Raw genomic sequence first — 23,987 nt, 5'->3', positions numbered from 1 at the left:
AAAGTAGCATGTTGTCGTGGAATGTCAATTATAAAACTCAATATTGAAATATTGTAGTATGGTCTGCCAAAGCCAAGATGTGCTAATTTTGGGAGAGTTATGTTATGTTAACTTGAGTGATCCTGTCCTAACTGGTCTTGATTGCTTTATTCCACAGGTAGGTTAGTAGTTTGCTGTGTTGGTAGTTAACCTAACGTGTAAGGCCTTCAAACCACAGAAAACAAAATCCAGATTGGACATTTTCCATTGGGCATTTGAAGGTTTGAATGTTTCCAATCAAAAATGACAAGCAACACAATAAGAGTATCAAATAACACTGAAATGATAAATGCAGCTGAATCAACACAGTGACATGCAACGAGACAGCTCACAGGCTTATTGTGACATACTGCTACTTACCTCTACCTCTTAAGACATTTCACATCACATTCCGATGCATGTGAAAGTGAAGGTGTTTTGCAGGTGGTATCTGAAGCTCTTCTCTGAGATCAGGCTTTCCTCTGATTTCCTAATAACCCATCACAAGTATTATGACGAACCTGCTCCACCATGTAGGATCATGTTTGACATTTTGCTTTTCTCTGTTCTCTCAGGCTCGAGATGCCAACCATGCTGATGACCAACATCGCGCCAAAAAACACTCTAAGTGTGCAGGCTGGCTGAATAGTGCTGCAGTGGCCATTGGGATTATCATTTACCTTTTGAATGTATTAACAGTTGTACTGTACAGGAGATTTTAAATTGTAAATATTGTTTGTAAAATTTGTTCTTATGGGTCAAAATTACTGAAAGGTTTCCTTTGTTCTCCTGTGTTCTTTCTAAAATGAACCAAATTTGATTGAAAGTAAATGAACGCCATGTAAAAAAATACACAATACATGTAAATATACAGCACATGGCTAACAATATATTGTTTTTGAAATATATAAAATATATTTTTTGAATAAAGCTTTTCTATGGACAAGTCAAAATGGTAAATATGGGGGTGTTCTACGTTTTTCCTCACTAGAAATCTGAACTTCTATTAATTAGTTAAACTTTACAAATGTATCACTATGTCTCACAATACTGTTTACATGAAAATCAAATCTCCACATTTTCAAATATGTTAAATAAAACAAAAGTTTTCATGGGGTCCGAAACAGATGCCTTTTCTTTCACTTTCCCATATGCAGCATTCAGCTGCTCCAGCTCCATGGTAAAATGGGGGAGTACTTGTCATTGCTGCCGCTCCCCTTTTGAGGCCACACCCTTAAGGTTCAGGAAACTTATAGTGGCAGGGAAAACGCCAAGCATTTATTTACAGACAAGCTAATAGTCAGTATACAGTGCTTTAGGAGGGTGACGAGAAAAACTAACAAGGGCTCCGAAATGGTACCAACTGCCCCTCGTCCAGATGAGAACCCAGACATGGATCAGCGGCCTCCACCATACCAAAACTACACTGCTGACAGTCTACCTCCACATATACCTCCACCCAACCAATCTGGCTACCCTCAGGTCCAGTGTTATGGAGCACAATACATGCATGGTCTGCCATCTGAAGGACAGTTTCGGCCTTTATATGCCAACCCACATTTTGTCACCATGCAGCCCACATTCTATGTGACCGTTACTAAATGCGAGCCTGATTACCTGTGGTGTTCTGTCTGCACCATGCTGTGCTGCTGCTTCCCACTGGGCTTCTGTGGTCTTATCTTCTCTATTAAGGTAAGTAGCACTATACTCCTTACTGACTTGTGTTTAGCAGAGTCTAAACTTAGAGTCATCTTTGAATTTTTGGTCTTTTCAAACTAGCTGAGGTTTTTCATGGGTAAATAGCAAAGCACTTTTGTAGATTGCTCTGGATAAGAGTGTCTGCTAAATGCCGTAAATGTAAATGTAAATGAAACTGTTGATAGTGTTCTTGACCTGGTCCACCTGATAATGTGCAAAGCTTTGTCTTTAAATGAAAGCTATATATGCACATTGAACCTTTAATATCCACAATAATATAAACCATATAATATACACAATGAAATGGTTCAGATGTAAATAAAGTAATTCCAAAAAAAAAAAAAACAGTGGTGATGAGTGGAGCCAGACATCTGACAAGTTTAAAGCCCATAAAAACCTTTTTTTTAAGAATAGTACTGGTCTTAAACTGGTCTATTGTTCAGTTTAATGTACAGTAGCAAGGTGCTTGCAATGCACTGTAAGGCCAAAACACACTTTCCGCTTGTTTTATCTTCAATAAAAGATATTTACATCTTCAATGTCTTTCCCAAGGACTCTTATGTAGCACAGCATAGTCACCCAGACCGGGAATCAAACCCCAGTCTCCCATGTGGTGTGGTAGCTCACTGGCTGGTAGTGGTGTCACCTCTTTAACCTGAAATTGAGACAATAATGAGACCATTAATTAATGGAACTTTTTGGAGACTACCTTTTGGAAGAGATTTTAGTTTAGGGAGGGGTTTGCCTTTTATCAGTTGTGGGTTCTGCCTTTAAATATCAGAATGGGTCAAATTTAAACCAGACAGATGTTCCACTGGTTCTGAATTGTGAATTGTATTTGACATTACAGTGATTGTCCATTAAGTGTATTAATTCATTTCAGGAGAGACTGTATTGCCTCAGGAGAGGATCTGACATGTTCAGTTATCAACCCCTCAAAAGGCCTATGGCCCCCCCGGTGGGCCAAAAGTGTTATTACAAACTTCTATTATTAGAGAATAGCCCCACCAGGTTGTACAGAAGTCCCTGTAGTTACTGGATAATACCCCTAAGTGTATTAAGAGTTAAGGGGCCTGAAGGAGGTTGTTGTAGCAGTAAAGCCTTTAAGGAGGTGATTTGGTTAAATAAACTCAATTATGTAGGAAAAATGAAGTGAAATGAAGTGAAAACTGATTCTTTTGTACGGTGTATCACAAAAGTTAGCACACCCCTCACATTTCTGCAGATATTTAAGTATATCTTTTTATGGGACAACATGACACTTTGACACAATGAAAAGTAGTCTGTGTGCAGCTAATATAACAGTGTACATTTATTCTTCCCTCAAAATAACTCAATATACAGCCAATAAAAAATAAATTCACACTGTTATATAAGCTGCACACGGACTACTTTTCATTGTGTCAAAATTCTGTCATTTTGTCAGTGTTGTCCCATGAAAAGATATACTTAAATATCTGCAGAAATGTGAGGGGTGTGCTCACTTTTGTGATACACTGTATGTTTGTATGTCATATTTGTCTGACAGTTTTTTCCAGGATAATTATTAACCCTTTTGTTTACAATTTAACATGACAAACAATGCAATAGGAGCATTAAATAAGATGACGATTTTTTACTTCCCAGAAATCATTCAGTCTTCTCTGAAATGTGTGTCATGGGACTGTGATGAGATCATAGCAGTAATGACATACCGAACACATGCTAGCTAGGCAGAACCTTTTGCTTCTCTGACAAAGAAATGTCACGCGTCTCATTCTGACACATGTGAAAGTGAAGGTGTTTTGCAGGTGGCATCTGAGGCTCTTCTCTGAAATCAGGCCTTCCTCTGATTTCCTCACAACCCATCAAGTATTGTGACAAACCTGCTGCTTTTCTCTGTTCTCTCAGGCTCGATTGCCAACCATGATGATGACCAACCTCTTGCTAAGAAACACTCTCAGAGGGCATGCGTGCTGAGCAGCATTGCTGTTGTCATTGGGGTCATCATTACCCTTATGAATCTAATAATATATGTAATGCACAGGAGATCATGACATTTGTTCTTATGGGTAAAAATGTACTATAACAATATATTGTGTTTGAAATATACAAATGTATATTTGGAATAAAGCTTTTTGATTCACGTGTAACTGTCATTATGTGCTATTTTATACCATAAATCTGCAACAGAATAACCAGAGTACTATAATACTTTCTGACTGTCTGACTTTATGACTATACTGTGGTGAAACAGAAGAGTCAGTAACTTTCCTTTGAAAAAAAGATGCAATCTACAAACCAGAGAGCACAGACTAACCCCTTTGTATTAAACCCCAGATCTTATCCGGTTTGTGTGTCTAGGCCACAGTGACCATGAACCTACTCACACAGTCACTGTCCTGTGGCACATGGACCCACTAAATATTTTTAGGGGCAGTGGTGGCTCAGCGGTTACAGCTCTGGGCTATCGATTACAGGGTTATGAGTTTGAGACTTGGGCTCGGCAAGCTGCCACTGTTGGGCCCTGGGCCCAACAGTGCTCCCTGGGTGCTGGAGTTGGCTGCCCACTGCTCTGTGTGTGTTCACTAGCATATAGTACAGTGACAAAAACATGCACCTTTTTATAACACAACCACTATGTCTGTTTTACACTAACCCCAAAGACCCACAGTTAACCATTTTACACAAGGAGTGTACTGCATTTACACCACTGCTCATGAGAGCTGCAAACTGACCTTATACACACACCCCTTTTCAGTCAAGCCTGGGCCACATCGCCACAATACAATTATTGCAATAATTTTGGATGATCTGTAAGCTATATTCAGTGTTGTGCTGTCCGTAATGTGTTATATTTCGTCACATATTTCAACACTTTTTTCATCAGTAGCCATTAGCACCTCTAAACATCTGTGCAGCAGAAAATTAAAAACATCTATGCCCTAAAGCAGGAAAAGGAAGTTTTTTTTAGTTTGTAATGTTATTCAGAAATTGCAGTTAACAGGAAAGGTCAAGAGCGTGGATGAACATAAATACGTAAAATAATAATAATAAAAAACAACAATGACACTAATAAGTAAAAGGGAAAAACTGCAGTAAGTAATAGTACTAGACAAATGGCATAAGCAGCATTGATGCCTTCTCTAAACAGTCCAGCTCTGCAGAGTTCTGAGCAGACTAAACCCATCTACCTGAATACCAAGTCCTTCATAAGATGATTGACATGACAGCAACAGCATAGCTGAGACCCAACACAGCACTGATGTTGATGACTTCACTGAAAAAGTGAAAGTTACAGTTTTGCCCTTAGCGTAGATGCAGCCACTGAGCCTAAACACATGTGTCCCAATACTTTTGAGATGAGTTTGGGAGTTTGGGATGAGGTGTGGTGGTGAGCTAAAGCTCATGGTATTGAATGCTATCACATCCTCACAGCAGTGCTCAAAAATCTAGACAGTTATTCCAACAAAAGAATACCCTTTTTAATACCCTTGATTTCACAAGAAAAAATAAATGAGCAGGTGTCTCAATACTTTACAGGCATTAGCCCTGTAGTGCCAAACATGCCATTGAGAGACAAGAGAAAGTGAGTTCTCAGTGAAGCATTCTTTTAATATATGCTGATTTAAAAGAACTACACTGTTTTCCAACTATTTCAATGGTGCAACGCGTGGGTGTACGCACGTTGGACACGCGTCGGTGTTGACAATTCACTGCCAAGATAGCAATGACAGTTTACCTGAAATTTACCTGAACACACCTCATTTCGAGACCATCACATCTTTCAGCTTAGAAATATGTGCAAGCACCGTTTCTATTTTAATGACGCAGACGGCAGGCTTGAAAACAGACTGTTGGCGGAGTGTAAGATAGCAATTAGCATCGCGACGCTGGGTGTAAAATAGGACCCCTGGTCTTTGTCTTTATTTTTGTCCTGATGGCTTTCCCCATTTGAGATGGCCAGTTACACAACCTCCCCTATTTCATGCAATGCACCCAACACTGGGAGGACGAAGACTGACACATGCCTCCTCCGACAAAAACGGCAATGCAACATCACAGGGCAACCAACACACCTGGTAGACACCAGTGTAGCCTTGCATTGCACTAAAGGGATGTGGGGAGAGACAGAGAGAACCATCCACCCACCCTGGAGAGAGCAAGTGCAGCATGACTGGGACCAACGACCCTCTGCTCACTGTGGCAGTACCTTACTCTGCTGGACCAATCACTTTTCCTTGGCTTTTGACATCAAGGATTTCCTCCCTACTTACTTACAAGATAGGGTTCTTCTCCCCACCAGTTTCTACAGTGTAATCACTAAGTGCTCTACAAATGCCCTAATTTGGGGTTGTTTAACTGCTCTTATCCCAACTCAACAACACAAATCCTTGTTAACCCTATCTAACCATATCTATATATTACTTTAACTTCAAAATCGTATTGGGGCTTTTCCAGTTTTAAAGCTGAGAGGTTTTATGACAGCATACTGATGATGTTTATTCCAATTTTGTTTTAAACGTGATGCTCACTTATCCACTGGCCACACCCACAAGGAGGGTACTTAACGTATATTATAAAGAAAGGGCACGTATTAGGAAGTAAAACGGTTACACGTGGCCACCGACAAGGAACCAGTGTATGAAACCAAACAGAAAAGCAGAATTTAAATGGACCCCAGCAAGCCAGCAACTGCTCCTTATGCTGACTGGAATCCGGGTGAGAAGTCAGTCATGGACCCACAGCCTCCAAGGTACCAGGACTACAATGCTACTTACAACCCACCTCCAGGAGGCTACCCCAACTGGTCTGGCTTTCCTCAAGGCCAGCCTTATGGAGCTCTGTATGGCCAGCCATACCAGGGTTCTTATCAGTGTGGGCCCGCTGTCACCGTTCAGCCTGCAGTCTATGTGACCTCCAATCCCCAGTCAGAACCCTTGCCTGATTACTTGGGCTACTCCATCTTCACCATGCTGTGCTGCTGCTTCCCACTGGGCGTTGCTGCTCTCATCTACTCTATAAAGGTAAGTATGAATCATGCTGGCTCTCTGGAATGCCCATTCAAAGGTTCTCCCAGGTCAACTTGGCACAATTTGGGCAGCCCTACTCTAGAGTCATAGCAAGTGTTTGTTTTTTTATATGTACAGTTAGGTCCCTAAGTATTTTGACAGTGATGCAATTTTTGTAATGCTGCCTTTGCACACCACCTCAATGGGTTTCAAGTTTAGACCTTTAGCTTTAATTCAGGGGGGTTGACACATATTTATTGCATTAACCCTTTAGGAACAGTTCCAAACATAACTGGACAAACTAACACTATTATAAACATCAATTTTTTTTCAAAAACTTGGAGGCAAATGTCTGACTTTCAATGGCTGACTGAAGTCTGGAAGATTTGGACAGCAACACATGCTGAATTTTAGCCCTTGAGTCACTTTACCAGGCCTTTACTGCAGCCAGCTTCAGTTGCTGCTTGTTTGTGGGTCTTTCTGTTGTTAGTTTTGTCTTCAGTAAGTAAAAGAAGCTTCATCCCAGGCTAGCAGACAGTGACTAAACCACATCCCTTCTGTGTTACCTGTCACTGTCACTTTTGAGCTGGCATGCGAGATATGGATTTTTTAGTGGAAAAGGTCGACCATTTACCTTGTGATCTTTGTCCCTGATGTGCATTAGCTTGATGATGCATGTTCAAAACTAGGTTTTAGTGTAAATTCAGGCATCAGCATGTTCTATGTGCCAACTTCCGAGTCATTAAGCTCTCTCATTGCCTAGTTCCCTTCACTGTGAGTGACTTTTTTCACATCCCGATGAATTATGCAAAAAAAAACTAGTTTCAAACACTACTTCTCTACTTCCACTTCTTTACCAGCTTCCTATTGCCACTAAATTACAAGAGTGTTTCAACGTCTGCAGCTGCACAGTGCACAACATTCATGTTACCTGTTCCTTAAAACCTGAACCAAACAGGACCTGAAACAAACCTTCGGTGAATGAATCGTTTGGTGGTTCTTCTAAATAGCTTTTTTCAACTCTCTGGGAAGCTGTGAAATGTGAATGTGCACCACCAAGGTGGAGGATGGTGACACAGTGGCAGGGGACCAAATTTGTGACCCACAGAGAAACCTTCAGGGGAGTCCACAGTGCCGAGTGCCCCAACAAGCCACCAGGGCCATTCTGTGCCCTGGAAGCTAGCAAGGGAGTCCACGCTAAGTCTACGGCCAAGCCAAAACAGAAAATGGGAGTGGGTTCTCTCCCTAGACTCTCCACCAGACCAAACACTGGACACTGTATATAGTTAGTATGAACTAGTATGGATTTATTGTTCATCGTGGTGGAAAAACTGCGTCAGGGCTGAGCATACACCAAAAAACAAAAAAAAACAAAACATAACTAACAGCTGTTTTGAACAGTGGGTAACCAAGGGTCTAGAAGGATACATCATTACAGGACACATCACATTCTGCTCCGAATGTAGGCTGCATTTCTAGTCTGTATACAAAGGTTCCTAAACTTTGGAACAGCTTTCCATGCTGTAGTGGTCGAGAAACGCAGCCCACCTGGGCTTTGAAACGCATCTATTGGATGCTAGGTCAGTCTGAACAGGACGTTCTTCCAGGTCAACAAAGAGGAGGAGCCCTCAACATCTCTCTCCTGGGTCACACTTCCTGAGACTCCTTTATGATGGAGCATGCCCCCTGGTGGCCAACAAGATTACACACTCCGACATAAAGCACCAGGAACTTAAACAGAACATTACACCTCCTGGAGGTTGTAATACCGACACCCATAAGAACAAATGTCCAACGTTTACGGTGCAAGAAATTGTTAAGGAGAAATATCTGGGATATTTTACTGCTGCCAGTTTTATGTCTCTTTCTTTATCTCCTCAGACTCAAGACGCCAACAGGGCCGGTCACAGAGCTGAAGCTGAGAAATTCTCTGCACTGGCGCACAACTTGAACTACATAGGTCTAAGGATTGGAGTTGTTGTCATTGGCTTCTCTATCTTTTTAACCATGTATTTTACCTTATCTGTCAGGTCTTAAAACTGCCTTGCATAACAATCTTCTTAAATAAAGCATCCAGAATTCAAATGTTGTTCAAATGACTAGCCAAATGACAAAATCCCACTACAGGAACCACAGATACAGATATGATATTGGACCACACCCATCCCTATAATTCTCTATCCACCTTGGCGTATCTATAGCATATTTCTTAGCATAGTTCTTTATTGTCATTACAATACCTATGGCTTCATCTTTAATTGAATCCCCTCCCTATTGTCCCTCTGAACGATACACTCATAATGTTCCACAGACAGCAGGGCAGAGCAATCACATTCTCTTGATCTAGTCAGATGACTTAGCTCACCCTGAACTAACTCAGGTAGTGGCCAGTTCAGTAAGCTACACTGTATATAGAGGTACAAAAAGCAATGTAATGCCAAGCTAAATACATTTTTAATAACCTGAATATATTCCCACAAGATTATTGCTCCTATGAAACTCCCCCAAATCAAGCATCTGTCATTCCATTAGCACCTCCTTCCAACATTTGGTCCAAATCAGCACCATTGGCTTCACTCTCTTAAAAAAAAAGGTACCAAAAAAGTTTGTTGTGATGATGCCATTACAGAACCACTTTTAGTGTCCTGAAGACGCTTTCAGCTCATTTACATATTTGTAAGTGAGATGTGCGAGTGTAAGGTTCCACATCTGTATACGGTCTTCCTTTGAAATGTACATCCAAGCCAATAACCATTTCTTTAATTCTAACAGTATAGGTACAGGAGGTGCCATTCCTAAAACACTAATATAACCCAATCAGCCAAAGTTGTACCACCTATAATCGCAGTGTCGCATCAGCTGCAATACACAAAACGTGGAGTTATAACACATAACTGAATTTTGGGAGAAGGACCACACCCCCAATTTCCTCCTCTTGACCCTCAAGCCCCTTATATAACCTCTATCCTGTCTCCTTCCTTTCTTCCATCATTCACCACACCAGCTGTGGTCCGGCTTCTCACACAGACCAAAGGAAAGTCAACCAGGACTCCAAGCGGTTCTATCTTGGCGCGTTGTCCTAACTAGCAAATACACACTTTTCTCACTTTCTAAATCATTTGAATCTTTCAGCTCTGGCCAGTAGGGGGTGTCTTACAACTCCTGTTGGACCAGCAAACTTTGCCAGTGCAAGCAAGGACACAGAAAGGGTTAAGTGTGTGGAGAGCGATCAGAGTTCAGAGTGCTGAATAAACAAGTGCATGAAAAGTAAATGGAGTGGGGAAATGACTAAAGCTTGGAAGGAGAACTGGGCCTCCTACACTCCTACACTCATGCAGAGTTCCTCCTGTCTTTTGCTGTCTCACACAGCAACCATACACTTTAAGGGAAAATGGTTTTGTGTGCCACTGAAAAAGACTTGGGTCAAAAGTATAACCTCACCTCTAGGTGCTGTATAATGAACGGCTAAAAGGTTTGAAAACTGGGTGGCATGAATGTGCAGCAGGTACTGTGTGTGCTACACAGCTCCTAAAGCTTCTGTGAAACACGCCTGTGGTTGTGGGTTTGATCCTTGCTTTGGTCATTGTCTCTGAGGAGTTACATGACAAATGATGGAGATAAAAGATTTGGGTTTGATTCCAAGTGTTGAATTTGGATTTGGTAGCCATTCATCTGGACTTTCAATATGCAGGCCAAAGAAGTGTTGATGGGTGGGTGGATAAGTGAATGAGGCCCCAATAAGGCTAAAAACACACACAAAACAACCCTATCAAAAAGAGAGCAGAAACCTTGGCCAAATCAGCAATTTGGTTCATTCTGATTAAGGGGAAATACACTGATAAGCTCATCAGCACCAACAATACTGGAAGACGGAGTAAGCTATAGAATATTTTCTTTGGTAAAGAAACTCCTGTTTACAACATCAAGTCAGGTCAAGAACACTCCCGAGGAGCTAGGCATATCACTGTGAAAGTCTACAGTCAAGGGTTGCCTTCATGAATTTTAGGTTTATTCAGGATGCTGTTAACTTGAGCATGGAGGGGAAAAAAGAAGGGTTCATGACCTGAGGCATGCCACAGCTTCATTTACATTTAAGGCATTTAGCAGACGCTCTTATCCAGAGCGACTTACAAAAGTTCTTTGCTATTTACCCAAGAAAAAAAACTCTGAATAGACTAATAATTCAAAGATACCTTAAGTTCAGACACTAAACACAAGTCAGTAAGGTTAACACTCTATTATTCGCCCAAGTCCTCTCGGAAGAGGTGGGTCTTCAGTCTGGGTTTGAAGACAGCGAGCGACTCTGCCGTTCGGACACCCAGGGGAAGCTCGTTCCACCACTTTGGTGCCAGGACAGAAAAGCCGAGTCGTACTTGAAGCTGGAAGAGCTCTTGGTGCGTATCGGTTTTTGACCATTGCCATCAAGTACGGAGGGGCTGCATCATATGCTGCAAAACCGTTGGATGGAACTTCCCTGTACAGGTGGATAATAGCCCACAACATACCGCAAAAGCAACCCAAGAGCTTCTTAGGACAAAAAAAAGTCAGTCACCTGACCTCAAACCAACTGAGCATCGGCTGCAGTAAAAGCCCAGCAAAGCATCTTAAGGGAGAAAAATTCAGCGTGTGATGATGCCCATGGGCTCTAGATTTAAGGCAATCATTGACTGCAAAGGATTTGCATCCAGGTATTAAAATAATCCATATATTTAAAGTTATATTAGTTTGTTCAATTACTTTTAAGCAGTGGAAATTTAGGAAATATCCTTAAATTTCTAAACAGTGCATTTCTTAAACTCTCTGAATTAAGCTGAAAGCCTGAGCTTCACTCTTCACTGTCTGAGAAGATGCCAGCAGTGCGCCCATGGTCCTGTGAAGTACCAGATAGGTCCAGAATGGGGAGCCATTGGACTAACACACACAGAACTAAGAATATATATATTCAATAACACTTTATCTGGACATTCAGGACAAATAGATCAAAATCCTTCACCAAAGAGAAAGAGTTCAAGCCAGGGTGGTCTTCTAATGTCAATTGGAGAGAGTCCTAAGTATATAAACAAACTTGAAAATACCAAAACATGACATTTTTTTCTAATTCAAATGACCACTTGCTTCTTACCCTAAATAAGATTAACTAAAATAGATAAGATGCCCCTTCTCAGGTAAGACCATTGATGCGACATGGATCTCCTGGTATTTACAATCAGGCCCAGAAATCGCAAAGACTGAGGGCTCAGAACCTCTTTGTTATCTTAATGAATGCACTCCTGTTAAATAACCAAACTTTATACACCTAAAACATACAATTAAACACATAACAACAAATAGTCTTTACTTTTATCATTGTTGCAATGTTGTATTTAGTAATACGGCCTGTTACAGCTGTGAGCGGGCATCATCTTAACCATCTCTGAAGACCCCAAATCACTGAATTTGCCTTTTGACCTTCCACAGCCAGAACTGACCTACAATTCAGCCACTTTTTATCACTAGATTTAAGGTGCATCCCAATTGAGTAAAGAGTTAGGATTACTAATTGGTATGCAGTTGGTTTGCACACCTAGCAAAATTCAAAGTGTGGGCCAAACATAAATACCAGATGTGTCTAGCGTTAGAAGCAGGAGGGGGTTTTAAGATTGAGCTATACCACAATTTTGCACATTGCACCTTATGCTCTCTCTTAACCACATCCTCAGCATCTTCTTCTATTTTATATGTATTTTTATCCTTATTTCAATGTTTCTAATGTTTTATATATTATATATTTTATTTAATAATTTCCAATCTCCAAAAGTTCATAATCATAATATATTATAACTTCATTTTAATTTTTTATGTATTTTGTCTATATATCATTGTACCTTATCTCTCATCCTTATATCTTTTGAATCTTTTTTTTTTGTGATCAGACAGCAATCAAAGTGTTTCACTGCTAGTTGTACAGTGTATGACTGTGTATGTAACAAATTTGATTAGATTTGGAACTAACATTGTCTGCTGATCCAGTTTATCTTCAATACTCTGTAAAGATTAATTAAATAAATGTGTTGGCTCAAAAAAGCAGTTAATTGAACCTAAAATAGGCAATATAACACATAATAAGTTCTCACTTATTGCCTCTTATATGCCTACATTTTTATTTTCTATATATTGTATATGTACACATTTGTATCTCTACACATGTTATTTGACCTTCTTTATATATATATATATATATATATATATATATATATATATATATATATATATATATATATATATATGGCTGTAACAATCATCTGCCTATACAGTTTATCTCAAATATACTGTACACAATCTGTACAGTATACTGTACAAAACTGTACAAAAACAAATAAACAAATAAATAGTTGTTTTTAAAAGTTAAAAAGGTAGTTAGTGTATTGTATTAAACAAATAGGCGTCTTAAAATAGATAAATAAAAATAATGTAAAATATTAAGATCAATTACCTATTATATATCTCTATATATACACACTTTATTTACATGTATATATATATATACACTGTACAAAATAAATAAACAGCAAAATAAATAAATATATAGGTGCTTTCGTTTTAAAATGTAGTTCATTGATTGTATTAATGCAATAACTTGACCAAATGCACCATTTGACTCTCTGTAGGTTTTACGCATCAGCTTAGCTTTACGGTAAACAGACGCTGGTTTCCTCCCCTTCCCCTCAATGGAATCACGTTGGATGAGCACGTGTCTACAAACGCTTGGATAGGTCTACACAGTGTCCCAGACGCACGTGATGAAATGCCTGTTTTTTACTGTTAAAAGGGCCATTCATGGGGGCTGATGCTCACATTCCTCTATCCTCCCACCTCTTTCTTCAGTGTGCGCGCTCAGTGCTGTGCAAAGGTGCCAAAAACAGGCTGGCTGGTGTTGCGTAACTGCGCGTATCCAGCTGGGCAGCTCTAATACATCCTCTCAGGACAGTGTTTATTCCTGAACCGTAGTATAGAGTGAACTCTAGACTAGACAGCGTTGGGGGTGAGCTTTGCATTACTTGTTTTACCCGCTGGAGAAAAGTCTCCACTTGTTGTTTATGGGCACACCAATGACATTTCTATCACAATGTGTGAAATGTGAGACCAACTGGCTGCTCCTGGCCCTCCTATCCACTGGCCACGCCCTCGAGGAGGGAATGTGGCACATAATATAAAGGGGAGGGGGGTGGCACGTATGAGATAGTCTGAGAAACAGTGAGGGACCACCGTTTGAATCAAAGGAGACAGGCAGAAATGGACCCCAACAAGCCACCAACTGCTCCTCCTGACTGGAATTCAGGTGAGAAGTCAGGCATGGGTTCACAGCCTCCGCCATACCAGGACTACGCAGCTGGGTATAACCCTCCTCCAGGAGGCTACCCCAATCAGTCTGGCTATCCTCAGCCTCAGCCCCAGCCTTATGGAGCTCCGTATGGCCAGCCATACCCGGGACAGTTCCAGGCTCCTTATGGTGATCACCCCACTGTCGTCGTTCAGCCTGCGGTCTACGTTACGCAGGCTCCCCTGGCTCAACCCTTGCCTGATTACTTGGGCTACTCCATCTTCACCATGCTGTGCTGCTGCTTACCACTGGGCATTGCTGCTCTCATCTACTCTGTGAACGTAAGTGTGAATCGCTGTGGTTCTCTGCATCCCTTTTCTTTAGAGAGAGAGAGAAGGTAGAAAAACATATTAATATAGGAAAATAAAATAAAAACACATACAGTGTATATAATACATTGTATGTATGTATGTATGTATATATGTGTATATGTGTGTGTGTGTGTGTGTGTGGAGATATGGTAGTAAAAAAACATAATATATGATAAATATAAGATAAATATAAGAAAATAAAATGAAAACAGAAATGCATGTATACACAATATATACAAATTTTAATATGTGTATATATATATATATATATATATATATATATATAATATGAATATCTAATATATATACATAGTTTATTAAAAATAAAAATTTAATATAAGAGATACGAGATAAGAGATTATGTCAAAGTTTCTTTAGTTTCTTTTGTGGAAAGGTTCTATGTGGTACAATGACTAATAGGTTAAGTTTATACTACTAAGAATGAAATCATTTTTTTTAGAAAAAGGAAATACGTCAACTACCTTTTTTCGAATGTCTAGCCTGTGAGTATCTAACTTCCACTAGAATCATGTCATAAATAATATCCTTTGTCTGCAGTGACTCCATTTCCGAGTAATACACCAGTAAAATGAATGCTGAATGACAGTAAGGGTGATCAGACAAATAATTAAAAAAAGAACATTAGCATTTATGACATCTATTTTTAATCACATTTGATAAATCAGGGATGTATCACTAACTGCATTTTTAAAAAACATCTTTTTTTTAAATATATATTTTTTAAATATATATTATTTATATATTTTTTAGATATATATTCTTTTGTGTTCAACCCTTTATACTATTGAGTTTCTTTTAAAAGTTTACTTAAGTAATTTCACATTTAGAAACCTGTGTATTTTTATTGCGCATACAGTGCACAGATAATCCATCTGATTTTATATTCTAATTTATATAATATATTCATATAATATATATTAATTCATTATCTATTATTAATAATATTTAAGAAGTCCTTATATAATTATCGCATTTATGTTGCAGAGGTCTCAAACTCAAAATATTTATTCAATTGTCTTTGAAGGTTTAAACACATCGTATCTAAATATTATTGAATTATATTATCGTGTTCATACTGAAGATTAGAGCTGAATAGATCTACATACAGAACACAGGATACATTGTATGTAAATGTAATGTAGAGTATACTAAAACAAACATTGAGACAGGTGGGTTTTGGCATCAAAGAATTGGGAACAGCTGCCTTAAGGTTAGCGCCTTGCTGTGCTAAGTTTAGCTCAAGCTAATTGATGTCTGAAATGAGAATAAACGATAAAGAACATAGATCTAGTCTCATGCATTTGGTTGAATTCGTTACTTTTTTCCCCCACTGCACCAAACCGCAAGGTCCAGTGTGAACAGAACCGTAACGTCTGAGTACCGTTACAGCCCTACTAATAAGCAGTACAAAAGTACAATCATCCAGCTACCGTCCACCCCTGGTAGTTGACAGTGATGAGAATGTGCACATATTTTTCCATTGCTGCAGTTCTCTGGGCAAGTGCATGTTTTCTGCTCAACTGTCTCACCGTCTTTTGCTAAACCACATCCCGTGTGGGTTACAGATACTTTGAGACTGGCAGGTCAGACGTGGAACTTTCAGTGGCCAAGATAGGCCGCTGATTGATGTTGTAACCTTTCTACTACAATTCACATTTCAGAGACTGGCAAGCGGTCTCTGGTGTGTATTTGAAGACTAGCTTGAGGAGTAAGGAGAGTTTTATTTGCATATTCAAAATTAGGTTTCAGTGTTATTTGAGTCCCTGTTACATGACACTGACATAGTTAACGATATTCTAAACATTGTGACAGACATGCCATGACAGATGTCCAGTAAAATACTGGTATCATGTTACCATAACTAGTGTTGTAGTGAAGACTGCTATGGCTGAGTCTGAGTCAAGACCAAGACGTTGAACCTGGCGTTTATCGGCACTGTTACAGCGACGCATTTGTGTGTAGCGTAGGATTGCCTTGTTTCGTATCTGCTGTGCTGTGCTATGTAATGCTAAATGACATTGTTCTTTAATGAAGACTGTAGAGAGTTGTTCAGCAGTTCAGCACATTGATTTGTCAACCCTTAAACGTGACTATTATTCAATAATGATAGAAAGAAGTTCAGCATTTTTGAATGAAATCGTGTCATTTCTAGTTGTTTTCTAAAGAATATATAGGACTGATATTATGAACAGTGTATTCTTCCATTAGAAGAACTAAAAACATGCACTATATTAGGACAGAAGTACTATGTTAGGAAGTCCTTTATTGATCGTGAAGGAAATTGCAGAACAGTTTGCTTGATCACCCAAACAGGGGCTTGGACTTTGGACTCTCTAACCTTTGTTAGTCCGATGCTCTACTAACTGACCTATCCAGGCCCTAAAACCCCACACCAGGGCTCGCTTTGCTCTCAAAACAGCCTCAGTGGCATGGATTCCACAGGAAGTTGGAAAATGTCTTTGAAGGTCTGCCTCATGCAGTTCTTTCAAGTGTTTCAGGAGCAACTTCCATGGTTCTTTATGGAGCTAGAAGTGACTTCACTCAAAGATTTATCTTGCATTAAATAGGAGTAGAGCAAAAATGTGGACTGTCAAGCATCTTCATGTGCTTTTATGGAAATGATAGTTGTCTTTCTGTCTCTCTGTCTGTCTATCTGCACTCTAAGCTCTAGTTCTACACTCACGCACTGCGGTTCTAAATAATACTGCTAAGGTTTTTGACCTTTTGGTGCTTTATTAAACCAGTTTAAAAGGTTTTGGGTCTATGTAGAAACCACTTCTCCATAAACTCTTTGTTGCTCTATACACCAGTCTCTAACATAGACTTCCTGAAACCCTGTAGTTTCCAACACAAAGTTGGACAGCTCAGAGTGCGAAAAGGCCAGTAAATCCCAACCGCATTGTTCTGCTGGAGAGCCACTTCATAGCTCGTCCCCTATTCCTGCCACAGCTGTGAGTAATTACAGAGGGGCAGCAGCACGGCACAGAACCCATCATAATCTTCCCAGTGATTCATGTACGCTTTCAAGATCCCCTGAACTCTTTCAGAATGACTTGCTTTCGAAATTGTTGATGACCAAAAAGTGGTAAAAATGTAATTCCGAAGATGACTTAATCAGTGAGTACAGTGCAGTTGTTATTCAGTTGTAAGTGGGAGGACTGGAAGTGTGGATCCTTGTGGATCCTTGAGTGTAGCCACATGATGCCTACACTCTTACATAGTCTTAAAAATACAGGTGCTACGAAGGGTTCTTTAAGTGATGCCACAGAACCACCATACACAAAACCATAATACACATTTTTCTCCCAATAATGCCAGTTAACCCACCCGTTTGTAACTCCCCACAATGCTCATGACAGTTGGAGGGTATGCCTTAACACGTCTCCTCTGATGCATTCGACGCCAGCCACCGCCACCTTTTGAACATCGCCAGGTAGCGGTCATCCTCAGACAAAAACGGAGCAAAAAACAGAGCCTCAGACAGACAGAGCACCATCTACCCAACTGAAGAGAGCACGGCCAGTTGTGCTCTCTTGGGCTCCGGCTGCTGATGGCAAAGCAGCATGGCTTGGGATTTGAACTTGCGAGGAAACGGTTAGCAAACAAGTGTATCAGATTGAATTTGAGATAGAGTTTTTTTTCTCCTGTATATCCCTACTCCGAAAGCCTGTCACAACCACTGTTATCGGCACCAGTGAAGGTTAATGTGTGAATCTAATTATTGATTTAATCTGACTATAAAAATTCAACTATGAGTTATGCCCAAATATTATCAATATTATTAATTAATATTATTGAAACATTATTAATATAGTATTATGCTCTTAATTACAGCTTAGAATAATAAACTGTGCATAAATAATAAAACTCTGGCTTCTGTTTTATAAAGTTTTGGGAACCTTTGGGAACAGTATTCCTTTATTCAGGCTGAATTTGGGAGGTTTAGGAGTCTTTTGCAGCAATGGAAGATACTTGAGTAATCGTACTTGGTTACTATGGTCATGATAATATTATTTTGGTGAGAAGGTTTGTTATTTACTTAAGTGTTGATGATTTAGCATTAACATTTAGACCATGAAAGTACTACAAATATCAAAGACCAGGACATTTTCTTTGTGTTTTTCCTGCTAATCTAGCCCCTCATAATGTAAAATGAAACTGCACCTTCATCATTGCATCAGGGACCAGTATTGCCAGTCTGGTGTGTTTTGTCATTTAACTAAGAGTACTTTCACAAGACCAGGTCATTGCACTCATGATCAAAATCAACAGGTACAGATTGTTGATCTTATGGGAAGGGGTGGGCTATTCTCAAAATTTGGAATAACCTGTTATACTCTGAGCTTTACAAGCGTTTATTTATTTACTGACTACATTTAGTAACTGAATACACACACACACACACACACACATACACATACACATACATATATATAGTCCCAAAGCATAGTGCGCAGCTGCCTATAGCAGCACTGACCAAATTCCAATTGTCGTAGGCAGCTTACCATGGATAGGATCTCCATGTATGAATGGGTGGAGCATCTGAGGCTAAAAGTAAGGTTACAGATTAAGAGTAAATTGCAGTCAGTTTGCACCCAGGGTTGAGCATGTCCTGACTCTTTCTAAACTCTTACTTTATCATTTTACATACTTTTTGCACTTCATACAAGTATACCCATTTTTAGCAGAGGCGGTTTTTGATCAAGTACCAATACTTTCGCTTAAAAGAGAATTCCACCAGTTTTAACATTTCTGCGTAAATCAGATGTTGAGATACAAACCACACTCATGAGCCTGAAAACATGTTCATTCAGAGTGATTTGGTGTGAAGTGGTTAACTGTAGAGGAACTTACCAGCTCTAATTTCTTTAAAAACAAATTATTTACTATCCAGATCCACCAGTAAACCACTGTATGTTTTCTTTAAGATAAAAAGATAAAATATTTACAAAAATAAAAACACATTTACAAGCTGTGAAACATTTTACCAGCCCAGAACACTTTAGCAAACTGACAAAACACTTTTACGAACGGCGAATCAGATGGTAAGGGTAGGTACAATACACAGGAAGTGCTGCTGACAAGTCAGTCAAACTGCTTCACAGTGGAGCGAATGGAGTTGGGAGGGTAATTTGAAACACATGAAAAAGAAAAGTGTGCCAACTGGAATTACCCTCATAACTCCATTTACTTCTTCCCTGCAAAGCAGTTAGACTGACACATCAGCAGGCCCTCCTCCTCCCCCATCAATCAGCATGGGTCTAGCCAGGTTGCAGGGCTGGGAATTAGAATTGACGTAATTGTGGAGAAAATAAGGGCAAAAACAGGGCAGTGGTTTTGCCACAATTCCAACAGTGGTGGGCCAAAATTTATTAGTCCTATAAAAACAGTGGCACACAGTGTCATTGATGCAAAGCACCAAAAGCTATTATACTAACAGCGCCCTTCCCACACTTGTGGAGAATCTTCAGCCTGCTTATGAGTGAGTGAGTGAGTGAGTGAGTTAGTTAGTTAAAAGCCAGGTATTTTAGGTGCTTCACATAAAAAAGGCTAAAGTATGCTGTTGAAACTATGACTGAATTCACTATTGTGTATGGCATGTTGACTGGGTTAGGCTCAGATTTAGCTTTTTGCCACCAAACCACAAGGGAATGTTTCAGCCTTTGCAGTTGCACTATGCACTATATATATATATATATAATCATGCAGGTGCTTAACTCAGACAGTTTTGAGGTGTGGCCTTTTGCACATACATATATATTTATACATAATACAGGTTCATATGGAAACTGTATTATTATGGCCACGTTTCTGTGCTCTATTGCAGCCACTAAGAAAGAGATTCAAATACCATGGGAGTACACAATTCAATTTTTAGTGACTCTTCAGAAATATATATCTGAATATGTTCAAAGTTTACTTATGACATTGCTGGAAGATTTTCAAAATGATCTCCTGTTCAAACTATTGTATTTAACTACGTGAAGGAATGTCTCTTACATCATTACCATGTTGGTTCATTTCCCACTCTCATTTCCTAGCAATGTGTTCTGCAGTTCGCTGGATGAAGTATTGTCTAATGTTTTGCATCCTGTTTCTTATCTCTTCAGACTCGAGATGCCAACAGGACTGGTCACAGACCGCTAGCTGAGAGATACTCCCGACTGGCACGCACCTTGAACAACACGGCCCTAGGGATCGGAATTGCCGTCATTGTATTGTACATCATCCTTATTGGCTTGCAGGTCGCTGCTAGGCATTAAACCCGCCATCTTTTTCAGAAATGAAGCCTGAAGATGCTAAATATCCTTACTTTTTACTCTCTTTTTTTGTCAGCATATGCATTTATTTTTCCACAAAACGCATGTAATTGCCTTAATTGTCACATTATTGTTTAACATGTAATTCAGATTCTTTATTTTTGCTAAAGGTTTCTATAGACATTTGTTTTTAAGCATGTAACATGTAAGTTGTGGGTCCTAAGCCATTCTGAGTTATCTATCTCCACAAATGGCAAGATGGCTCACATATTGACTGTGCATGTTCTGTCTGAGAGAGTTTGTGACTGTAATCCGATCGTTTGTCATAAGGGCTTATATTTGTTCTTTTGAATGAAATGATGTGTGAAGCATACGACTGTTCATGTGTTTAATGTTCCACTGCAGCATTTCAGAACATAAACACAATACAATTGCTGGTTTCTTTGCTTTTTTAAGATCATTTCACTGCAATAATTAGAACATATTAAAGCAGCATTATACAAGATTTGGTGTTTTTACTACTGGGATCACCCTGCAGTTAAAGAGCAAAAATCACGCTTTTAGCCCTCATGTAAAGCTGTACACATGCATTTGTTGACAAGCTTAAAGATACTTAATCAGCATCAGAAGTGAAGTGAGCATGTGGACTGAGGTGGTGGAGTAATACTACAGGAATTTACACAGTTCTGGCTGCAGTAGCAGCGTTCTGACCCGGAGTGGCAATGACCGAGAGACACCATGCTGAAGCAGCTACACAAAAAGAAATGCTTGTTTTCTTTGATCTTCAATATTACCTAAGTGAAACATTATTCACATGCCCTTTTCGTTCATATATGATCTTTCTATAGTGGATATAACCAAATATTAATATATTATTTGTAATGAACAGATACTACTTCCTTAACAGACACAAATGTGAAAAAAGCCACCGTTCGTTACTTTTCTCTGTACAGTTTTGAAATGATAGAAAACTGCTTGTAACTTACTTACTGTTTAAGTTGAACTCCTCCAGATTGACCAAAAACACACTCGAGTGCACCCATGGCTTTTTTGATCCTTCCTTTCCTGTCGGCTTTCCTTGATTATGCCTAATCTGGATATCCTGGCAGAGCTGACTACATAATGAATCCAGTACCAGATCAGACAGAATCTAAAAGAGGACTTTTCAGTAAAGAATTTGAACGTCAGTGGTCTGACCCAAACACTGTCTTACTGGGCTCCAAAATTAAAACAAATTTATATAAACTGACCCCAACCTGACACAAAAGAATTCAGATATTTACTGACCAAACTATGGTTTTAGTTTAACATTTACAATATTACAATAAATAATTGAATAAAATCTATTAACAAATAAATGCTTTTATCTATCTCTCTATCTCTGGCTATCAGCTGCATATTTACAGACGGTGGAAAACAACAATGAAAACAAAATCTATTTTTTTTTTATCAGAAAAAGTTCTTTGTCTATGTAAAGAACTTTTAAAAGGGTTGAATGCTTTTGCATCTGTGTGTGTGTATGCATGTATGTGTGTATATATAAATGTAATGGCCCGTATACCATGCTACTATACTATGTTAAATAAAGACTTTTTGTAACACATTAATTGTGATGTATTATGTCATAAAGCTTATGTAACTAACAGTGTTGTCTGCAGAGTCTGGCAAAATACTGTAGAAATCGATAGAGGTAATGTCTGATTACTTAATGCTAAATAACTTTTAAGTTCTCTTACATAGTTTCAAGTTACATAGGACCCATAATTTGCTGCCAATTTAGAAAATATTTAGAATACATCTAGAAAGTGTACTCTGCTTCAGCCACTGCTGCTCCCACAGACTAACTGAATGTCAATCATAGAGTTAGCTGACCTCTTTCTTTCCACAAGCATCATTGAAGGGCATTTTTGACAATAAATCAAGTTATGTGTTAACATGTCCACGAATTAGCCATAACATGATTTGGCCATTGTCTTCTACCTCTATTTTAAATTTACAGCACATAATAGCACATCACTGCTCTCACCTAAAAACCTTGTTTTCCACTTGTTGACATAATGTGAATCTGGCAGATGTTCTTTACAATGTATTAGAGTTGTATAATGAATGGACCAATAGAAATGCTACCCAATCTTTTTACACTGACTGTCCATTGAAAGTTAAGAAGATTTTTTCCTTCTCTTGTAAAGCTGCTGATTTGGAGATACATAGATATTTTGTCTGACAATATTTTTATGAATTATTAAAGTGATTAGAGTGATTAGATGGACCTTAAATTAGTTTTTTTTTAGAAGATAAACAATATAAACAACGATTTGAAATATCTGAAGGGTCAAAATGATGAAATATGAGTATCTTTCAGTATGGGGTGTTAATGCATTTTGTATTACCCATAAAATTAAATCAAAAAGTAATGTAAAGAGGCTTAACCTGTGCAGCAACAGTGATATCAGTGGGGTTTGGCATTATTAAGAAGAATCAGCAGTGCTTTCAAGTGTGCTTAGATCAGGGAGGCAGTTTCTGACCAACTAATAGCCAGTGTTAATAATAAGCTTTGGGTATGTTTTTAGCCTTAGTTGCAAACTGAGACAACATGCCACAGTGACTATGCAGCACTATGTTAAGAAATAAGCTAACACTGTACTTGAACTCTGCTATGCTAACATGAGTCATGAGCATGTTATGGTGGTTTAATCCGTACAGTGTACAGTGTCATTGGTTACCTATAGTTTACCTCGCATAATGTCTGTATGTATGTTTGAATCTGAGGGAGACTTTTAGGACTTTCAGGACTTTTCTTGAGAACAAATGTAAGACATTTAAGAAGAAACTGGTGTATGAGGCCCAATGTGATGGAGCATCTCTGTAATGTACAGGATAAACAAGTCCAATCCATGGAGGCCCCGCATTGCAATTTACAAGATTCACCATAGTCCATGCCTTGATGGATTAGAGCTGTTTTGGTGGCAATAGGAGGACCTACACAACGTTAGGCAGGTGCTTCAATATCACAGATGATCCTTTTCTACTTTTGCATGTTAGGATCATCACCCCACTGCCCCCGAACCGCTAGTTAGACATGTTTGTTTTGTTTTCTTCGCTACACCTTAGTGTACCATGATGCTCTTATTTCTGATATAACTGTGGAGGACAAAAGTATTGGGACATCAGCTCATTCATTGTTTCTTCTAAAATCAAGTATATTAAAAAGGTTTACCCTGCTTCTGTTGGAGTAGCTGTCTCTACTGTCCAGGGAGGAAGGTGTTCTACTAGATTTCTACCTGCTATGAGGATTTGATTGCATTAGGCGACAAGAGTGTTAGTATGG

General features: G+C 39.1%; 1 protein-coding gene across 1 annotated transcript; it reads left to right on the top strand.

Moving 5' to 3' along the window:
- Positions 1-6,368: 6,368 nt before the first annotated feature.
- Positions 6,369-8,744, top strand: LOC140556641 (proline-rich transmembrane protein 1-like). The gene is made up of 2 exons (XM_072680742.1): positions 6,369-6,722; positions 8,589-8,744. The coding sequence occupies exons 1-2, from the start codon at positions 6,369-6,371 to the stop codon at positions 8,742-8,744; spliced, it is 510 nt and encodes a 169-aa protein (XP_072536843.1).
- The last annotated feature ends 15,243 nt before the right edge of the window (positions 8,745-23,987 follow it).

Source organism: Salminus brasiliensis, chromosome 1, assembly GCF_030463535.1.
Source record: "Salminus brasiliensis chromosome 1, fSalBra1.hap2, whole genome shotgun sequence".
Lineage (NCBI taxonomy): Eukaryota > Metazoa > Chordata > Actinopteri > Characiformes > Bryconidae > Salminus > Salminus brasiliensis.
Note: the sequence above shows the minus strand (reverse complement) of the source record. Positions and strands in the feature narration are given on the sequence as shown.

What these genes read in the sequence shown, in the direction of transcription:
- LOC140556641 (XM_072680742.1), top strand. Translation starts at nt 6,369, where the DNA reads ATGGACCCCAGCAAGCCAGCAACTGCTCCTTATGCTGACTGGAATCCG. An exon ending in CTCTCATCTACTCTATAAAG is followed by an intron (nt 6,723 to 8,588) that starts GTAAGTATGAAT and finishes TTATCTCCTCAG; the next exon opens with ACTCAAGACGCCAACAGGGC.